Source organism: Hakea prostrata, chromosome 7 (genome assembly GCF_041222555.1).
Source record: "Hakea prostrata isolate BN-2017 chromosome 7, UWA_Hpros_2, whole genome shotgun sequence".
Lineage (NCBI taxonomy): Eukaryota > Viridiplantae > Streptophyta > Magnoliopsida > Proteales > Proteaceae > Hakea > Hakea prostrata.
Window position 1 is genome coordinate 11,232,990 of NC_142606.1, and position 18,058 is coordinate 11,251,047.

Below are 18,058 nucleotides of genomic sequence, written 5' to 3' on the forward strand. Positions count from 1 at the left end.
AAAAATAGGATCAGAAGCAAGATTTCAAAGAATCGAAATAAGAGGGGGAGATTTTAAAATTTTTGGGAAGATGGAGCAAAAAGTGCTAATATTTCATTAATGAAAAAGAGTTAAAAGAAATTTAAAAAATTAAGAAGGACAGGAAGAAATTTCAACCAACCAATAATAAGGGATTACGATTCTCCGAACCCAAAAATAGTCCCACCTTGAAATTAAACTTCCATTCCTCCACACTTTCTCCCTTCATTGAGAAGAAGAAAGAGAAAAAAAAATCTACATGTGGAAGATAAAATTTATCACAAAAAGTTTAACCAAATTCTGTTTGCTAATTTCTTTAAACATTTGATTTCTCCTAATTGGGGAGAGAAAAGCAATTATGAAAGCAAAAAGACAACTTGTGCGTGTGATACCTTCACATGTTGTGTTCGCGAGAAGGAATACAACGATAGCGGAGTAGTTCCAAAATCTTATTTTAAATTTGACATTAAAAGTTGACAAATCCACCAAAACAGCAATGACCAGACAATTCATATCAATCAAACGGCCGACACTAATATAATATATGTCGCAAATCACTGAATAACCAATTTAACGACAAGAAAGAAACCATCTTGGAATGTCACAGAATAAATAATCTTGCTTTGCCAACCATCAAAACGTCAAACGTCAAAACGTCATTCTCAGTGAGGTCGAGCTCATTATAACATTCTTGAAGAACACCAAAGGCCAAAACAAAGGGGCTTCCTTCTATCGTCTCTCTCTTCATAACAGCCTCGCCGAACTAAATTAATATTGACAACCCAAAACGTAAATCGATTGAAAATTTTAAATAGTCTTTACCCAAAAAAAGAAGAAATATAAATAATGCAGATATAGGCTATCTTCATTTGATGCAAAACAATTCAACTACCATTTGACTGGGCTCCCAATCACAGAGACACGCTTCTTGTGCCCTTGTGCCGGCGTGTTGATTGGAAGCGCCAGTAGAACTGTTTGTCTCCAAATTCTATTCATTTTTTTACTGTAATCATCGTATCAATTCATTTTTGTTTTTCTCCATCAATTCCTTTATTTGTTATAAGTTTCACCCTGGAATTCCTTCGGCTGACATCTTGATTGGATCATATACGATCTTGGTTTCAATGAAAACAGCAAATGATGGTGAATTTCTATATGGGTGTTAGTGATTTTTGTTTTTCTGGGAGAATTTTGATGTGCGTTGCTCTTGTTTCTGTGAGAAATTAAATGCTTTTGAATAAAAAGAGGGTGGCGTTTTGTTGGTCTCCCTGGTTTCGAGTGCTTGAGGTTGACAACGTATATAGGGTTAATCACTTATCCAATTGGACTTTTAGGTTGTAGTTCTGTTGCGGGTGGTTGTTGTTTTGGTTAAACGGTTTCTGCAGAGAGAGAGAACAGGGTTGCCTCCGTTTCTTTGAATATCCTCTCGTTACCCATCTGCAAAGCGAGGCTTTCCTCACATTGTAACCCAATTCTCTTGGATATAGTTTTGGGAATTCGGTTGTTGTTATCTGTTTTCCTGATAGTGGAGAAGACAATTATAAAGAGAGGAGCAGAGGAAAAGGGCTCTCCTTTTGGTTTTTTATGACTGTGGATTTGCTTTTGCAGTATAGGAGGCTTTGGTGTGGATTTTCTTTTTCCCCTTTTTTTTCTTTTCTTCTTTCTTTCTTTTCTTCGCGTTTCATTAGAAGGGAATTTATACAGAGAAGAGACCAGATTATTCTGTAACAGCAACAGCCTGTAACCCTGGAAGTCATGAGATTTCTGAACCTCATGGGTAATTCTTTTGGGTGCTCTGCTTCTGGGGAGCGCCTGGTTTCTGCTGCGAGAGATGGGGATCTTCAGGAAGCCAAGGCCTTATTGGAATATAATCCACGACTTGCGAGGTACTCAACTTTTGGTGTTCGGAATTCTCCCCTTCATTACTCTGCAGCTCAAGGCCACCATGAGGTAATACACATATTATCTATCTCTGTTGCATTTGTATGGAGATCAATCTTAATTATCTTGAATTTATAGGTGCTACAATTTTTTTCCTCTCATCGATGGTTGAATTGTTTTGAATTTTTAGATTGTTTCTCTCTTCCTTGAATCTGGGGTTGATATAAATCTCAGGAATTACCGTGGACAGGTAAACCAATTCAATCACCTCACTTGATTTTGTTGTCTTCATCGTTTATTCTTCTTGCAGTAGATAGGAATTTTTGTTTCAGCTTCATAATTTTCACAATGTTTAGGTCTAGACTACTTAAATTTGATTTTGGAACATTCTTATTCCTAATTGAGTTTCTCATCATGTTGAACAGACTGCTTTGATGCAAGCTTGTCAACATGGTCACTGGGAGGTTGTTCAGACTCTAATGATTTTCAAAGCCAGTGTAAGATGTTATATTTTATCTGACTATTTCCTATCATTGTCAAATTAACTTAAGAGTTTTCAGGGCAACTCTCTGAAAGATATTTGGGCAATTGAATTTTAGATTCACAGAACAGACTACCTAAATGGGGGTACAGCACTTCATTTTGCTGCCTTAAATGGGCATTCCCGATGCATTAGGCTCCTCCTTGTGGATTACATTCCCAACCTTCCTGATGTGTGGAATATCCTTAGGAATAGATCTGATAAACAAGAATCCAAAGAAGAATTCGATGAAGGGTACACACTGCATACTCCTCCTTCCGCTTTATGATATTACTGTAAACTATTGATTTATTTAACTTACTTTGTTTCATTTTCTTGTGGCCAGTGCTCTCTACAAAATAATAAATAAACCTGCTGATGGAGGTATCACTGCCCTCCATATGGCAGCATTAAATGGACATGCAGAGACTGTGCAATTGCTCTTAGACTTAGGTGCCTGCATTTCAAAAGTTACTGTGGAAGATGGTTCAACAATTGATCTAATTGGTAATGCACTGTAGTGCTTGATGTTAATTTCTGATCATTACTCATCCTCTGTTACAATGACTATTTGTTCTGTCATGTAATCATGGTTGAAGATACTAGGCAACAATTTTCCTATTATATGAGCTTCAAGATTTTCTTTTCCCTCTTAGAAAAGATTCAAGATTCAGTATCCAATGATTCTAATTTAATTTGTTTTTATCTAATTTCCAATGTTAGCATACTTTGGTAACTTCTGAATTTATGCATCACAGTTTCACAATCAATTCCGTTCATCTGATGAAATTCCTTAAGGGTTCAAGTTTTGTTCTCCCCCATATGTCTTATTAAATTGCAGTACTTGTCCCTTGGTTGTAGCCTACCTATATGATCAGTTTATATGTCGCAAAGATTCTGTGAGATTTTTAAGCTAGACTTAAGATGGGCATTACTAGTGCAAAATACTTGACAGTGCTTTTGTTCTTTTCAATCCTCCCAAATTGAGGGGGAACCTCGATCATTTTTGTGCTTTTTCTTTTCCCCCCCAATCCCATTGCTTTTGTTTTGGAGCTAGCACTATTGAGTTATCTGAGAAATTAGCTTGCCAATAATTAAGTCAGCATGAGAAATTGAAGGTATTTTTACCTTGTAGGCAATCTTGATGAGCACATGTAGCTTTCCATTGGCTAGTGTCAACCTTATCACGTATTCCCTCCCCCCCCCTTCTTCAAGTTCATTTGGATTTCTAGTATAAGCATCATAACTTCATAAGAAAAAACTGTGGCTTATGAACCATGACTTTTGATAGGGATGATAAACCATCTGGAAATGCTACTCTTCAGTTACAACTTTTAAACAACAAAAGTTGCCAACTGGCTACTGTTTTTCAGTATATGATTGCTTTCATGATTTCATTCAGTATGAAGCTTTTTGACTTTGTTCACAAACATTTCTTCTGTAAATCACCTTGTATCCACTCTGCAGGTGCCGGAAGCACGCCACTTCACTATGCAGCATGCGGTGGAAATTTGCAATGTTGCCAAGTATGTTGACATTATGTTACAACTTTATTGTAGATGGGATGATTCATTGTATCTGTCGCAATCTCATCCCAAGTGAGCTTATTCTTGATGTGTATCTTGTCATTCAGATTTTGATTGCCAGAGGTGCGAGCCTAACTGCTAAAAATGCAAATGGGTAATCTCCTTAACTTAGAATCTGTATTTTTGTCTTTCTACATAACACATAATGTTTTCTTAGTTTCAACTTTCAATCAGTCAAATATTGAGATTCTTGGTTTACCTTAATGAGAAATTACAATGGCATCTGTTTGATTAGCTCATCCATGAAAATGGATGGCCAGAATTTCATTTGAGCGACTAATTTTGAACATTATAGGGCTAGACTGCTACAGTTCCTTAAGGCTCAGATATGAAAATAGTATTGTATTTAGACTTGTTCAAACATAGTGTAATTTTGATTGTCTTGCTTCACTTTCCAAGCCTCTTGCAGTAGTGCTAAGCATTTAAGGTTCAGAATAGCTAGTCTCATTGTCCAGATAGTTGCAAAAAGGATTGCGTATATTCCTATTGAAAATTAACAAAATGTCTATAACTGTTCATGCCAGTCATCATATTCCGACTTCAAACAACATGAAAGTATGCGATTGAGATATAGATTTCAATCTTAACACCATGAAGTATTTGTTTTTCTTTTATTTTATTTTTTTATCAGTAAGGAATTAAAACTAGTTAAAGAAATGGGACAAAAAAGTAAGGCATGACTGGATGAAGACATGAAAGTTGGCCATGATAGTAGAATAAGGGAACTAGGCCGCAGATTTTGAGAACTGAAATTTGATTTTTTCTGTAAATTTATACATAGAAACACAGACTATGAAATTGTGCTTCTAATTAAGAAGAAAGCAGGAGAAGGCTCATGAGGGATTCTGTAAGGAAACGATCCTAAATATGAGGTGTTTTTGTTTTTCTGCTTCAGTGGGTGAATTTTGGTAGACTGCATGTTTAAGAAAATATATGATTCTTATTCTTGTGTCATGATTGAAGAGAATACACATTAACACAAACCTAGGATCTCTTTTAATTGATTCTTTTGTCACATTGTGATATTTCAGACCATTGAAGGTACCCATTTGAGAATGTCGTTCGAAGAACTCATCATGGTCTAAAACAAATGGCAATAATTTCCTTTTATTCTCTGTTGAATATTTGCTTTGGTTTTTACTCTCAGATTCAGTCTCATTAAGCTTTACATGAAAGTCAAGTTGCTTGACCACAGAAATATTTGGAATCTAAAAATCTAGAATATGTATACACAGTTAATATTGTAGTATATAAATTATCTCATTGAGAATTTTTTTTATAAAAAGAATACATTTCTTTTTTTTCCCCTATGGATCTCACGTGATCTTTATCAACCGGACCTTGCACTCATTCACTTTGAGTCGTACTTTCCTTGTGTGAATTGATGGGAATTCACAATAGAGGCTGACAGCATGCAACATGGAGTCTGGGAAGGAGATGAGGAAGAACTTTATCTTTACCAAATATAGTAAAGGATTTCTCATGTGATAGATTTTTGTAGTCAATTCTTGATCCTTTATGTAATGAATGATATTTATTATATTGCAAGACTTTTAAGAGAATGTTTTGTTTTGTTTTGGCTTTTTCCTTATTGAACCATCTTCTTATACCTGCTTTTATTTGTTGAAAGATTGACACCCTTAATGGTTGCTCGGTCATGGCATAGAGACTGGCTTGAGGGAATTTTAACCGAACGGCCACAAGGCCAGCCCCAAGTTCCTCCTTCTCCATTCCTCTCTCTTCCACTTATGAGCATTGTCAAGATTGCAAGGTAAATTACTCTTTTAACTTTTTTTATTCAATTATCTTATGTTGTGATATATAAATTTATTGGGGAGAGAGAGAGAGAGAGAGAGAGAGAGATATTTATCTGTAATGTTTCTCTTGCAGACTATTTCTTAAAATTCTCATTTTCATAAGAGATTTAAGTGAACATCCAACTCCTTCCCCGCTTATAATGAATTGATTCACCAAGTACCAACACCTTATAATGAAGAGCTCGTGATTTAAAGATCTAATGAATTGAATAGGCAAGGGTATTTTGAGAAAGCGAAATGTAGCCATGTCTTTTCGGTTTGTGCTTTTATAATAGTAGTATGATGTAGCACTTCCATTGATTTTTTTTTCCCCACCATCTTTAAAGAACTGAAGTTACTGAATTGTTTTGTAGCTAATGCAAAATATAGTATGATATGTTCTTGAGATGAGAGACAAGTATTGATTTCTTTAAACTGCTTATGACCTTCAATAACCTCTATCAAATCTTGGCTTTTCTTGCTCCATTATGATCTTCTGGTGGTAAAGTCAATTCTTCTTTTTTATTGGATTGAGGGATATGAATGATTGAAACTACACTGGAATCAAACTTATGAACTTTTATATTGTTTTATGTAGAGAATGTGGATGGAGGAACAATAATCCATTGATCACATGCCATGATCCATGTGCTGTTTGTTTGGAGAGGAAATGCACAGTAGCTGCAGAAGGTACACTCTCAGGACTCTTAACCATTGATGATGAAAGATTTATGTTGTTTTTCTTAAATAAATAATTAAAAAAGACTACTGTTGTAAGCAGCTACCAAAGCTTGGTATCAGATAGAATTACTGGCAGACTTATCAATCATAACAGAGTCAATCTAATAACCCTAAGACAAAAGTTAGAACACATCATCCACGGAAGAGGAATTATTACTGAGTCTTTGCATGTTGAGATGATGTGAAGATTCTGAAACTAAATTACTGAAACATACTTCTTATAGTCCCTATCCCGTCAAAGCTGCAAATCAAGCAGCAACATGTAGGATCTGTATCTCCTTACACTAAACTACAATTTGAGTTGATCATACCCCAAGCCTGCGTTATTATCTGAAGATTCAAGATATGCAGCTGCTTTCAAATATGTATGTTGTGTTTGCAGCTTGTGTTCAGTTACCCATGCAAACAAATCACCATGCCTATTGATTCATCTCTATATATTTTAAGGAATTTTCATGACTTTGTACGACGTGCATTTCATACTCTTCTTATGATATTTATAAGTTATAAGTTATAACCACCTGATCTCTCACTAACTTGTGGATCATCAAAACCATAATATATAAAGTTCAGGGTCAACATTTCATTGTATCATTGTCACGAAACTTGAATAGTTTCTGTCTTGCATAATCCAAGAGATAAGTCCAGCATCTGGCCAGCTTGTAGGCGAATTACCATTTAGCTGGATCCTCATTTCTGAATCCACAAGTCTGAATAATGTAATGATCAAAGCTGCTAGTTCATCCATTAACAGTTTGGACTAACAAATGAAGATCTTAGATCAACGATCATGTTGACATGTATGAATTTCAAATCACAACATAGCAAGTCCTAGAGCAGTCAGAGAAACCTCCCAAATCTTTAAGCTGCTATTCACATTTTGTAATCTAGTCTACTAAGAACAACTATTTCCTGAAATGGATTCTAGGTATCTGTATATCTGATTTGAGAAAAATTTCACTCTTGTTTGGCTCTTGAATTTATTTAATGTAATCAAATCAAATCTTGTCTTGTCAAATCTGATAGCAGTTACAGGACGATTTTTATAACCCACTGGATAACCTTAATAAGTTTTGTCTTTTGCATATGGTAGTTCAAATTGATCTCCATTCTGCTGCTTTTTGTTTTGATTGCTTTTGGTTGTCTAATTACATGCACCATCGTTGAGTATGATTAGAATATGGTTATTCTCATGTGGCAGGTTGTAGCCATGAGTTCTGCACTCGTTGTGCCTTGTATCTCTGTTCCACCAACAGCACTTCAACCACCCCAAATGGGCCTCCAGGTTCCATTGCATGTCCTCTCTGCCGTCATGGCATAGTTTCTTTTGTCAGGCTTCCAAGCAATTCCCCAAAAATCAAAGAAATACCTAGGACAAGCTTATCTTTGCCTTTCTGTGCCTGCTTGACTGAAGAATCAGAGCGGACTTCAATCAAAACCCCCTTGTGCAAGGCGGACTACAATTCTCCTCATATCACACCTATTAAATCCTCCTCCTTGCGGAACCTCAACTGCCAGAATTTCCCATTGATGAGGCTAAACTCAAGCTTCTGCATGGGAGCTCCAGATACTACTCCTTCCCTAGTTCCTAGTGAACGGAACCTGCGGAATCACTTGTGCAGGTGTTCAAGACCAACCTTACGAAGAACAGCTTCACACAGAGAGTAGAAGGTCTGGAACCTGCAGAATAACTTGTGCAAGTCTCCAAGACCATACTTACAAAGAACAGCTTCACAAATCACACAGATAGTAGAAGGTCTTGGTTCTCTGTACTCAACATGTAGCCACTGGTGGGGATTAACATTTTTTTTCTTCACTTTATGTTCAGAGTCGGTTGATAATGTAAATACATCAATATAAACTCCCATGTAATACAAACTGAGAGTCTCATGAGCTTTTTGCCATGCATATTCTTTGAACTCTTAGAAGCAGTACTGATTGCTACAACAAGAATCAGATTGGTGAGAGTTGTATCTTGTGATTTTCTTACTGTTACATACTGCATGATGAATAATGATAGGAGTAGCATTCATTAAACACAAACAGACTCAAAACAAAAATCATCGAATCGATAACTCGGAAACTTCGTCCATCAAATGTTTATGCATATTAGTACATTGGCAAAGGAAGATGCTGCCATGAAGGGAAAGAGACTTGTTAAATGCATGAGAGAGAGAGAGAGAGCAAGAATATTCTGAATGGTACTTGGTTGCTGAACAAGGAAAGAATGATTATAAGACTATCAAAATTGGGGTGCAAAAGCTTTAAATGAATTCCCAAAAAGGTGTCCAATTTGGAGAAGAAAGATATTTCAGGCAAGAGGCAATGTAGTTACATGATTTCATCATCAATCAAAAAGAGGGTCTCACATCATCAAAGAGTTGTTGGCAATGACCGATACTTCTTAAGTTGTCTTTGGCATGATTTTCATTTTTTATTTTTACCTATTTTTTAAAAACCAACACTGAATCTCATTTTGAATTAAAATACAAAAAACGTTTGGTACATAATTTGTAAAATATTTTTTTTTACCTAAAAATATGCTTGGCATTACTATTCTGCAATAAATTTTTTAATAAATTTTAAAACTTCTATTAGAAAAAAAATATATAAATCATCTCTTACCATTATGTCATTCATAATAGTCTTTCATAAATTTAATATCAATCAACACATTAAAAACTGAACTTTTAGGTCCATCAATCATATATCAAATCAAATAATAGTAAGAAAACATTAATGCATAACAAAAACCAACTCCTAATGCAAAGAATTCATGAAAGCGAAACTAATACAAGCAAGCTCTCAAGAATTACAAGAACAGCCCATAAAGATTAAGCGCTTTACAAATATCACCTGACTTCCTCAGATCTGAGGCAACCTTTGGCCCAAAAAAAAAGTAAAATTGAAGCAATCCATTTGAGTCACTTCAAAATTATTGTTATTATTTTAAAGTTAAAAAATAATATATCAGTGTATTTTCAACCAAGTAGCTGATATAGTTCCAGTGAACTACTAGTTTAACAAAGTGATGGAGCATGGTAATGCTTAAGGAACACAAAATACATGAAAAATGAGATATAATAGGTCCTGCTTTAAGAGTAATGTGAAAAGCATAAAGTTTGGAAATCTTAGAGATATGTTTTATCAAGATCATCAAAGTATGATGCTCCATAGCTTTTTTGGTGGAAATCTTCTTTGAGGTGTTGTACTGCAACATTTGCAAGAGAATATCTAATCCATTAGAATTTGGATTAGGAACCACTGATGGCAGATGTTTTCAGCTGCATTGAGGATACTCACGCCAATTTATTAGTTTGTTTGCTTCTGGCCAAAGACTATGTAATAGGTTAGGATTTGACTCTCCCTAATAGCATATGTAATAGCCTCCAACCCCAATATATATATAATTGCCAATTAAAGAAAAAGAATTCTCTCACATCTTTTGCTTTCTCAATCGTGCAATCTTCTGTACTAATGTTTATGGATTTCAAGTTTCAAATTTGTATTACTTTCATTTTGGAGCAAGTCTTCCATGAAAGAAATATTCCATTTTCTATCCCTCTCTCTATCTCTTAGACATTATGTATAAAATGAAATCATTGATATATTAAAAAAATACCACAAGATAAAATCCAAAATAATAATAATAATATGTAATAATTTATAAATTAGGACAATGCATTATAGTTGACTTGAAAATATTCATGATTTACTGGTGAGAGGCACGATGAATTGTACTATATAAATTTGTTTGATGAATTATATTAATTATCATATTTTTTTAAGTAAGAAATTGATATTTTTTTTAATTAACCAAAAAAAAACTATATTTTCGAAATAGCTTTTATATTACCATGGATAATTGAACCCTGACTTCGTTGGTCGATGGTTTTTTTTTTTTTTCTTCCTTTTTTTGGTTATAAGTTGATGGTATTGTCTACGTTGGTTATACCGCACATCGATTTTGAAAAATAAAACATTATTTTCCATTTTTCCTGATAAATTAAAACATTTTCATATCTAAAATTTTTTTCAAAAGAAAATTTTTAAATTTTGAATTTAATATTGCATAAAAATATAAACAAGTTAGTGGGCCCATCAGATCTAACGTGACATTAAACGGGGAGACTTTCAAGCCCCATCACCGTCCAAATCGAATATCCGTTACATTTCTGAAATCAGTTTAAAGTTTTTGACTTTCATTTCCACGTTCGCAAAATTTAAATATAAATAGAAGTAATCTTCCTATGTCCTTAAATTTTTAAATCGTGACTGCAAAGCTAAACTGGTGGGAAAGTACAGGCAAGACAGAGAGAAAGGAAAGCGAGGGAAAAGAAACAAATTGGGAAGGAATCCAAACCCAGGTTAGGAGCTTTTCAAATCCCTTCTTTCTTCTTTATCGTTCGATTGTGTTTTTATTGAATTCTATACATTTTTTTCATGTTTCAAATTTCAATCATCTTGTTTTTTCTGTTTTCTTGTTCTCAGAAAAACAGATCTATTCGTATTTATCAATTCTGTAATCTATTAGCTCCAAGATGAGCACTCAAGCAATTAAGAGGAACAATCCGACTCCAAGGTCCAGTTTGTCAACTGCAAGGAAATCGGCTCCTCCATCTGAGAACGGCAACAATAATGGAATCCAAACGAGGCCGTCATCTCCTCCCCAATTGTATATCTTAGTTTTCTCAATTCTGTTCACTTTTGTTTGGTTGGTTTCATTTTATGCGTCGTGTGTTGTTGATTAAATAAATTTGCAAAAAAATTGAATTAAAATTAACAGGCATGTTGTTGGAGAAAGGACGGTGAAGAAGTTGAGATTGTCGAAATCGCTCACAATTTCTGAGGCAACGACTGTTTCCGATGCCTCTCGTAGAATGGCGTCTCGCCATGTTGACGCAGCATTGCTTATAGATGCCAATGGTTTGCTATCCGGAATCATTACTGACAAGGTTGGTGCTCATTGCTTCTTTACTGGAATCTGCTTAAATTTCTTCTTCTTAATTTTTTTCTTTCAATTTCTTATATACTCGGTTCAGGATATTTCCACTAGAGTTATTGCGGAAAGGTTGAAACCACAACAGACGATTGTTTCAAAAGTTATGACGAGGAATCCAGTTTTTGTTCAGTCAGATTCATTAGCCATTGAGGCTTTACAGAAGATGATTTTGGGTTAGTTTCATATCCTCGATATGCTGCTCGTTTTATTGGTTTATCAAATTAAGCTTTAAAATACAATTGCATTGAGCAAATGCTTCCAAATGGAACAAAATACTTTTCTTTTGTTTGCGAGAGTCTCTCTCAATGTCTATTTCTTTAACATGAAAACAACATGAGAAGAAAGAGAATTTGGACAGATGATGAAATAATGACAGTTTTTGCAAGAGAAGCATTCATACCAACGGGGGAATGGCATGTAAGGTATTAAGCCCACTTCCAAAGTTTTAGTTTGCCACTGGAACTTTTGACGTGGATGCCAAAGAGATGCGCAATTTTTGCGTGCTTTCTTGTGATGAATGTCAAGAAAAACATCTGCAAATTGAGGCATAGAGACCTTGAAATTTTACAAGATCTTTTTTTGTGTCTGTTACCCCAAGATTAAGTGGAAAAGCTAGTGTCTGTCTAGAACCTTAACCCTTTTCAGTGCCTTCCTATTTTTGCTACTGAAGATTTTCCACCTAGTGTTGGTTTACAGGTGAATGGTTGATCATCAGGTTGTGCCAATGCATGCACATATGTGTGCTTGTGTTTGTCTTTCTTGATGAATATTAGTTGCTTGCACATCCTGAACTGTATTAGTCCTTCTGATGCGTTTTATAACCAATTTTACATTTGTATTACTGGATGTTGTGCATGAGAACATTGACTTCTAAATAAGTTCTCCTGGGTGAAACATTAACCAATGAAATTTAAATTATTAATATTTGGCTGGCCCCACCTCCAAGCTGACTACACCTACGGATGACACTGTCATTTGCCATATTGCCAGTGATTATAATTGCTCAAACTAGTGACTGTTGGATGATCTGTTTTGTAGTTCACTAAAGCTTTTGTTGCTTTTCAATTTTTTTTTTCTTTTTTCTGAAAATCTATTTCTGTTATTCCTTTTCTATTTCCTTTATTGATGGCCATAATATCCTCACATTTGCACCAAAAATGTTTGTGTATATAACATCTTTCCTTCTTTCTTCTTCAGGGAAGTTTAGGCACCTCCCTGTTGTTGAGAATGGTGATGTTATTGCTGTGTTGGATATTACAAAGTGCCTCTATGATGCTATATCTAGAATGGAAAAGGCTGCAGAACAAGGAAGTGCCATTGCTGCTGCTGTGGAAGGGGTGGAGCATGAGTGGGGAGACAGTTTTTCAGGTTAGTTATCTCAGGAGGAAATTTCTTGTTTATGGTTAAAGGTTTGTTGTGGGTTTGTTTTCAATTCTGTTGAATCTTTTGTATCTGGAGAGTGGAGATTAAGAAAGTGTTGTTTTATCTAAAAAAACTGAAGTCAATCACTCTCTTGTGTTGAAATCTCTACTGCTAAAATTCATGGGGCTTCAGTAAATAATAAAATGATGATGCAATGAGAAGACCTTAACACCTTATCCATTTTAGTTTCCCTTCTTTTCCTTCTGGGTTAAAGACAATGTATATTATGTGTTAAATTATATGGGAAATGGTTTGCAGGTATGTCAGACGATCACTGAACAAGGAAATCTAATTGACCTTAGAATCATCCACTTAGTGGCTTAGTTGACTGTCAAAAAGGGCTTGGCATATTCCCATGCCATTTTTCCTGGTTGTTTCTACCATCTGTGCCATATCTGATGGAAGAACGGAACTTTCTTTGTTCATATGCCATTTTGAATTGGAAGACAAAAAATTTTGATAGCCTAAACTGCAAGCTGAAAAGTCATTCATCATTGGCTGTTCGACAGTGGGGACAGTTAAACCATTCCCTATTTCATCTGTCTTTTTTTCCTTCTTTTTTTTTGGGGTGGTGGTTTGAATTCTTCATGGACAGTCTGCTTCAGCCATATAATCTTTGAAATCTCATCTAGTAAAAGTATATATATGACCCACTTGGATGGCTGTAAATTTATTTACTCCTAACCACTCGTTTTCATTTCAATTTTATGTTTTTGAATGCAGCTCCATCTGCCTTCACAGAAATTCTCAGGGAGCGGATGTTTAAGCCTTCATTGTCAACAATCATTTCAGAAAATTCCAAGTACCATTTAACTTGCTTATGAGTTGGTTGTTGGCATTCCATTGTCAAAATTTTTTCATTAGCTTGTTGCTGTTTTGGAAATGTTTTCTTATTGCCAATTAGTACACTCTGTTACTTTCAGGGTTGCAATAGTAGCTCCATCAGATACAGTCTATTTTGCAACAAGAAAGATGCGGGAGTTGAATGTTACTTCAGTGATTGTTGCAAATGGAAACAGACCTCTGGGCATACTTACGTATGAGTCTTTTCTCAACACCTGTGTGTGTGTTTGTCCCCTAGAACACCTGATTTGCAAGATGCACATTGTGTGGCAACCAATGCCTTGTATTTTGCTGCACACTTACATAGTTGTCTGTTGCTGTGAAATGCAGTTCAAGAGATGTCCTTAGGCGAATGGTGGCTCGAAATCTTTCTCCCGATCTGACTCTTGTTGAAAAGGTTCCTACATGCTCTTGTGCTTTACTTGACTCCCTCATTTTTGTAATTTACCTTCACAAGTGTGCATTCTCCCTGTTTTTCTTCTGCTTCCATGATGAGCTATATGAAAAATTTTTAGCAAGCTGTTATGATTCTAATTGGGATCAGAATCATATGCTATAAGAATCAGCATATGTTATGTTTTGAATGTCACATTAGTTAAGTAGGTCTTTCTTTTCTTTTTTATTTGATGTGGTGAAGTAGGTTTTATGTGGTTGCTCGGTCATGGAGAGTAATGTTACTACTGTCCACTTAACCCCCCAAAAAAATGTTACTACTGTCCTGGCTCTGGTTTGAAGTGTGAAAAGAAAACTCAGACCTTGACCTCTACCTGAACTGTACGGTGGCTTTTCGTCTGGCCGGATTAATATTCCAAAAGATGGGTCTGGTGATGTTATGCTTCTCTTCCTAGACTATGCCAGTTCCTACTGACTATTCAAATTTTACACAACTTGGTTGGCTTAATGTGATGGATGCTTTTTTTTTTCAATATTATAAGTGTGATCACACTGATCTCAGACAAATCTCATAAACTCAATGTGATGCTTAAATCTTTGATACTAAACCCCCAGAGTAGTTGACATTAAATATTGCCCTTTACCAATAAAAGACTATATGATTTTTTGTTGCTTAATATATTTTATTTCTGAATAAACATTATACCTGGCTGCACTGACGATGACTCCCCCAGTATCATGCAATTTGAATGAAAGGATGCTTTCGTTACCTTCATTTGGTGGCATAACTGACTTCTGTGGTTTCTTTTGTAGGTAATGACGTCCAACCCAGAATATGCCAAATTGGAGACAACACTCCTTGAAGCATTGCATATAATGCATGAAGGGAACTTTTTACATCTTCCTGTTTTAGATAAATGTAAGCACATAAACATCTTAGATTGATGAGTAGATTATATAATCCTGGGTTTGATTATATTCATTCACAGATGGATCCATTGCTGCTTGCATGGACGTCCTCCAGATAACTCATGCAGCAATTTCTACGGTAAATTATCATTTGAATGTGTACTTTCTTGTTATCTTGAACTTGTATGCTCATATCTGATATTCATCTCTTCAGAAATGGAAATCGTAGCCTATTAAATTGATGAGAGAAGTTTATCTGGTTCAGTATCTATTGTGCTGATTTGTGATTTACTTGTATAGTTTTTTCGGGTTAGCATTCTCTGTGGGGAGCATGCACAGAAACCAGTGCGAGCATTCATGTTGGTACCATGAGGGGGGAGGATCTCGACCTTTCATAGGGTGACGAGGATCAGGTGTCATTTTGCTCGCTTTATGGGTGTGGGCTGTCCATTCCCCCCCCGCCTCCAAGTGAACCTTCTCTTTTTTATTTTAGTGGGGGAATCAGAGCTTCCATGCTAGCAAGTAGCAAGTAAAACCTGTTGAATACATGCAAAGTTAATATCCAACACATAGCAATGATGAATGATCAAATCTACCTAGATTTATGGTCAAGGTCACAAACACAATCAAGACAATTATGAATCAAAATCACCTCTATGGAATCGGAATAGATAACGTAAGTGAATCAACATGATCATGTATCTATACAGCGGATGCTAAAATTCTACTTCAACAACACTTTTGTTGTGGTATACTGGTTTGAGTCCAAAGTATGATGTTCACCGTGAGTTTCCACCTGTAAGGATTCTAAAGTGTTACACAATTGCAAGCAATGAAATATGACATCCTATTGCTTCACGACAATGAGTTTTTGCTTTACTCAGCCATGGACTGTTTTTTTCTGTGGAGCATTTACTGTACCAATTTTTATTATTAATAATTGCTTTATTCAGTCATGGACTCTATTGGTTCTGTTGTCGTCTGTGGAGTATGTTCTATTACATTTTTTTTATTTTTAATGAAGTATATGTGAGTTATCCCATAGGAAGAAAAAATCATTCAGTCAAATGAGTTGGTGATATATTAACCTTCTCTTTGGTCCTTAGCTGAAGCAATACCAAATCTAGTTTTTTTTTTTGCTGCGACTACACGAAATGTGACATTTTTTCCCCTAGAAAAGAGAAACATATAAGAAAATGAAATTAGGGAAATTAAGTGCAAAATGAGTACTTGCTGATTAGATCTGGAAATTAAGTGCAAAATGAGTACTTGCTGATTAGATCACCACGATGAGAGACCTGAAAGATATGTAAGTAGCATTTTGTTAAAATTTCTAGGAGGAATGTATGCCTCCTTGGTTCATTTTTAGGAGACAAAAGTTTGTTAACAGGCTAAGAGGTCAACATATGTCCTGAAAAAGCTATGCTGATATTACCAAAATGAAGAGTCCTGAATTCAGCTCTTACTGGGGCCTAATTATCTGAAAAAATACAACAAAGCTGGTCACTGAAGAGATATTATTAGCTAGTTTATGTTGGTCATAATTGGACACAAACAGATAGCTTCTAGCATTGTGCACTGAGCTGCCAGTTTGCAGGTTGAGGGTAGCTCTGGAACTCTCGATGATATGGCTAGCTCAATGATGCAAAAGTTTTTGAGTTCTGCCATCGCCTCAGGCTCGGAGCCACCAGATGAGTGTGACACTTACAGGTAGTTTTGTCTTGCATCATTTATAAATTTGTGTTGTGCCTTGATGTCTTATGACTGGAGGTTATCTTCTGTCAATAATGGGTCTGCATGTGCATTGTAGCGAATTTTCCGTGCCACCAATGCCATCAGAGGGTACTGAAGCTAGCAATTTTATTAATCCAACTCTTAGACATGGGGTTGGACATGGGGATTATTTTGCCTTCAAGTTCCAAGATCATAAGGGCCATGCACATAGATTTAATTGTGGTATGTGCTTCTGCGATATCATTTTCTAAACCTGGGTCGTGGAGGTTAGTGTGGTTGTTTCTACTAGCCTGAATAACGGTTCTACTTTTCTTGATGTCCCACAGGTACTGAACATTTGGATGAGCTTGTGTCTGCTGTCATGCAGAGGATAGGGACTGTCGATGTTCAAAATCATCCTATATTCTTTGTATGTTTTTCTTATCAAGCTCTGCTTGTCTTTGCTAACACGTTGCTTTAGGACAATTCAGCTCAATCTTCTTGTTTCATCCTATAGTATGTAGATGACGAAGGGGACAAAGTGCTACTTCTGAATGATAGCGACCTTGTTGGGGCTGTCAGTCAAGCCAGACAAGCTGGATTGAAGGTAAACAAGTTTGATTTTGCATTTAGTGAGAGAGCAGTATCACTAACAAATACTTCAATCACTTCAAATTTTCTTTCAGGCCAAAGTTATCTCTACGAGTCTTTTATGTTCGATAAAGTCGTGCTTGCATTTCCAGTGTGCTGCATCATGTTTAGTATTTTGGCTTACTTTTTGTCCTTTCCAGGTCCTAAGGTTGCATCTCGAGTATTATGAATCAAGTGAGCAGCCGGGACCTTCTACAGTGGACATGAAAACCGTTCAGAAAACTGAAGGGCTCACCAACCTCCAGTCAGGTCTTTTAGCTGGTTCAGCTGCATTAGCTAGCATTGGTTTACTGGCATATTTGAACCGCTCAAACCAGTAATATTAGTATATGGAAGAAATCATGTAGCTTTTCAATAGAATAACTATTAGATCTGTTTGAGTTAAATATAGTGCTTTGTAAGTGTTGCTCTTCTGTTTATCATTGTCCTTGCGAATGAAGCAAGGTGTCAAGATATGTAAAGAAATAATCATGATAATTCAATGAGAAGATCCAACAGTGCATCATGAAACAGAATCTCAGTCCATATCTTTACAACCTTCATGTAATACTGTAGATTACAATTTAGGATGACAACCTCCATT

At 35.7% G+C, this 18,058-nt stretch overlaps 2 protein-coding genes across 2 annotated transcripts; both read left to right on the forward strand.

Annotated features, from left to right (window-relative positions):
• Positions 1-706: 706 nt before the first annotated feature.
• Positions 707-8,801, forward strand: LOC149009749 (putative E3 ubiquitin-protein ligase XBOS32). Its single transcript, XM_089162856.1, has 10 exons — positions 707-1,968; positions 2,090-2,149; positions 2,325-2,396; positions 2,499-2,674; positions 2,766-2,926; positions 3,887-3,945; positions 4,053-4,099; positions 5,636-5,776; positions 6,400-6,491; positions 7,744-8,801. The coding sequence occupies exons 1-10, from the start codon at positions 1,774-1,776 to the stop codon at positions 8,208-8,210; spliced, it is 1,470 nt and encodes a 489-aa protein (XP_089018982.1). The 5' UTR covers positions 707-1,773; the 3' UTR covers positions 8,211-8,801.
• A 2,023-nt stretch (positions 8,802-10,824) lies between these two features.
• On the forward strand, positions 10,825-17,815 carry LOC149009750 (CBS domain-containing protein CBSCBSPB3-like). Its single transcript, XM_089164375.1, has 15 exons — positions 10,825-10,909; positions 11,034-11,217; positions 11,329-11,497; positions 11,585-11,717; positions 12,742-12,912; positions 13,690-13,768; positions 13,890-14,003; positions 14,140-14,206; positions 15,016-15,121; positions 15,192-15,250; positions 16,709-16,821; positions 16,922-17,067; positions 17,172-17,254; positions 17,342-17,431; positions 17,616-17,815. The coding sequence occupies exons 2-15, from the start codon at positions 11,084-11,086 to the stop codon at positions 17,793-17,795; spliced, it is 1,644 nt and encodes a 547-aa protein (XP_089020501.1). The 5' UTR covers positions 10,825-10,909; positions 11,034-11,083; the 3' UTR covers positions 17,796-17,815.
• The last annotated feature ends 243 nt before the right edge of the window (positions 17,816-18,058 follow it).

Bases quoted from the DNA above. Each gene is read 5' to 3' on its own strand.
- LOC149009749 (XM_089162856.1), top strand. From the start codon at position 1,774: ATGAGATTTCTGAACCTCATGGGTAATTCTTTTGGGTGCTCTGCTTCT. The intron at 2,150-2,324 runs GTAAACCAATTC...CATGTTGAACAG, and splicing joins TCAGGAATTACCGTGGACAG to ACTGCTTTGATGCAAGCTTG. The intron at 2,675-2,765 runs GTACACACTGCA...TCTTGTGGCCAG, and splicing joins AAAGAAGAATTCGATGAAGG to TGCTCTCTACAAAATAATAA.
- LOC149009750 (XM_089164375.1), top strand. From the start codon at position 11,084: ATGAGCACTCAAGCAATTAAGAGGAACAATCCGACTCCAAGGTCCAGT. The intron at 11,498-11,584 runs GTTGGTGCTCAT...TACTCGGTTCAG, and splicing joins CCGGAATCATTACTGACAAG to GATATTTCCACTAGAGTTAT. The intron at 17,068-17,171 runs GTATGTGCTTCT...GATGTCCCACAG, and splicing joins TGCACATAGATTTAATTGTG to GTACTGAACATTTGGATGAG.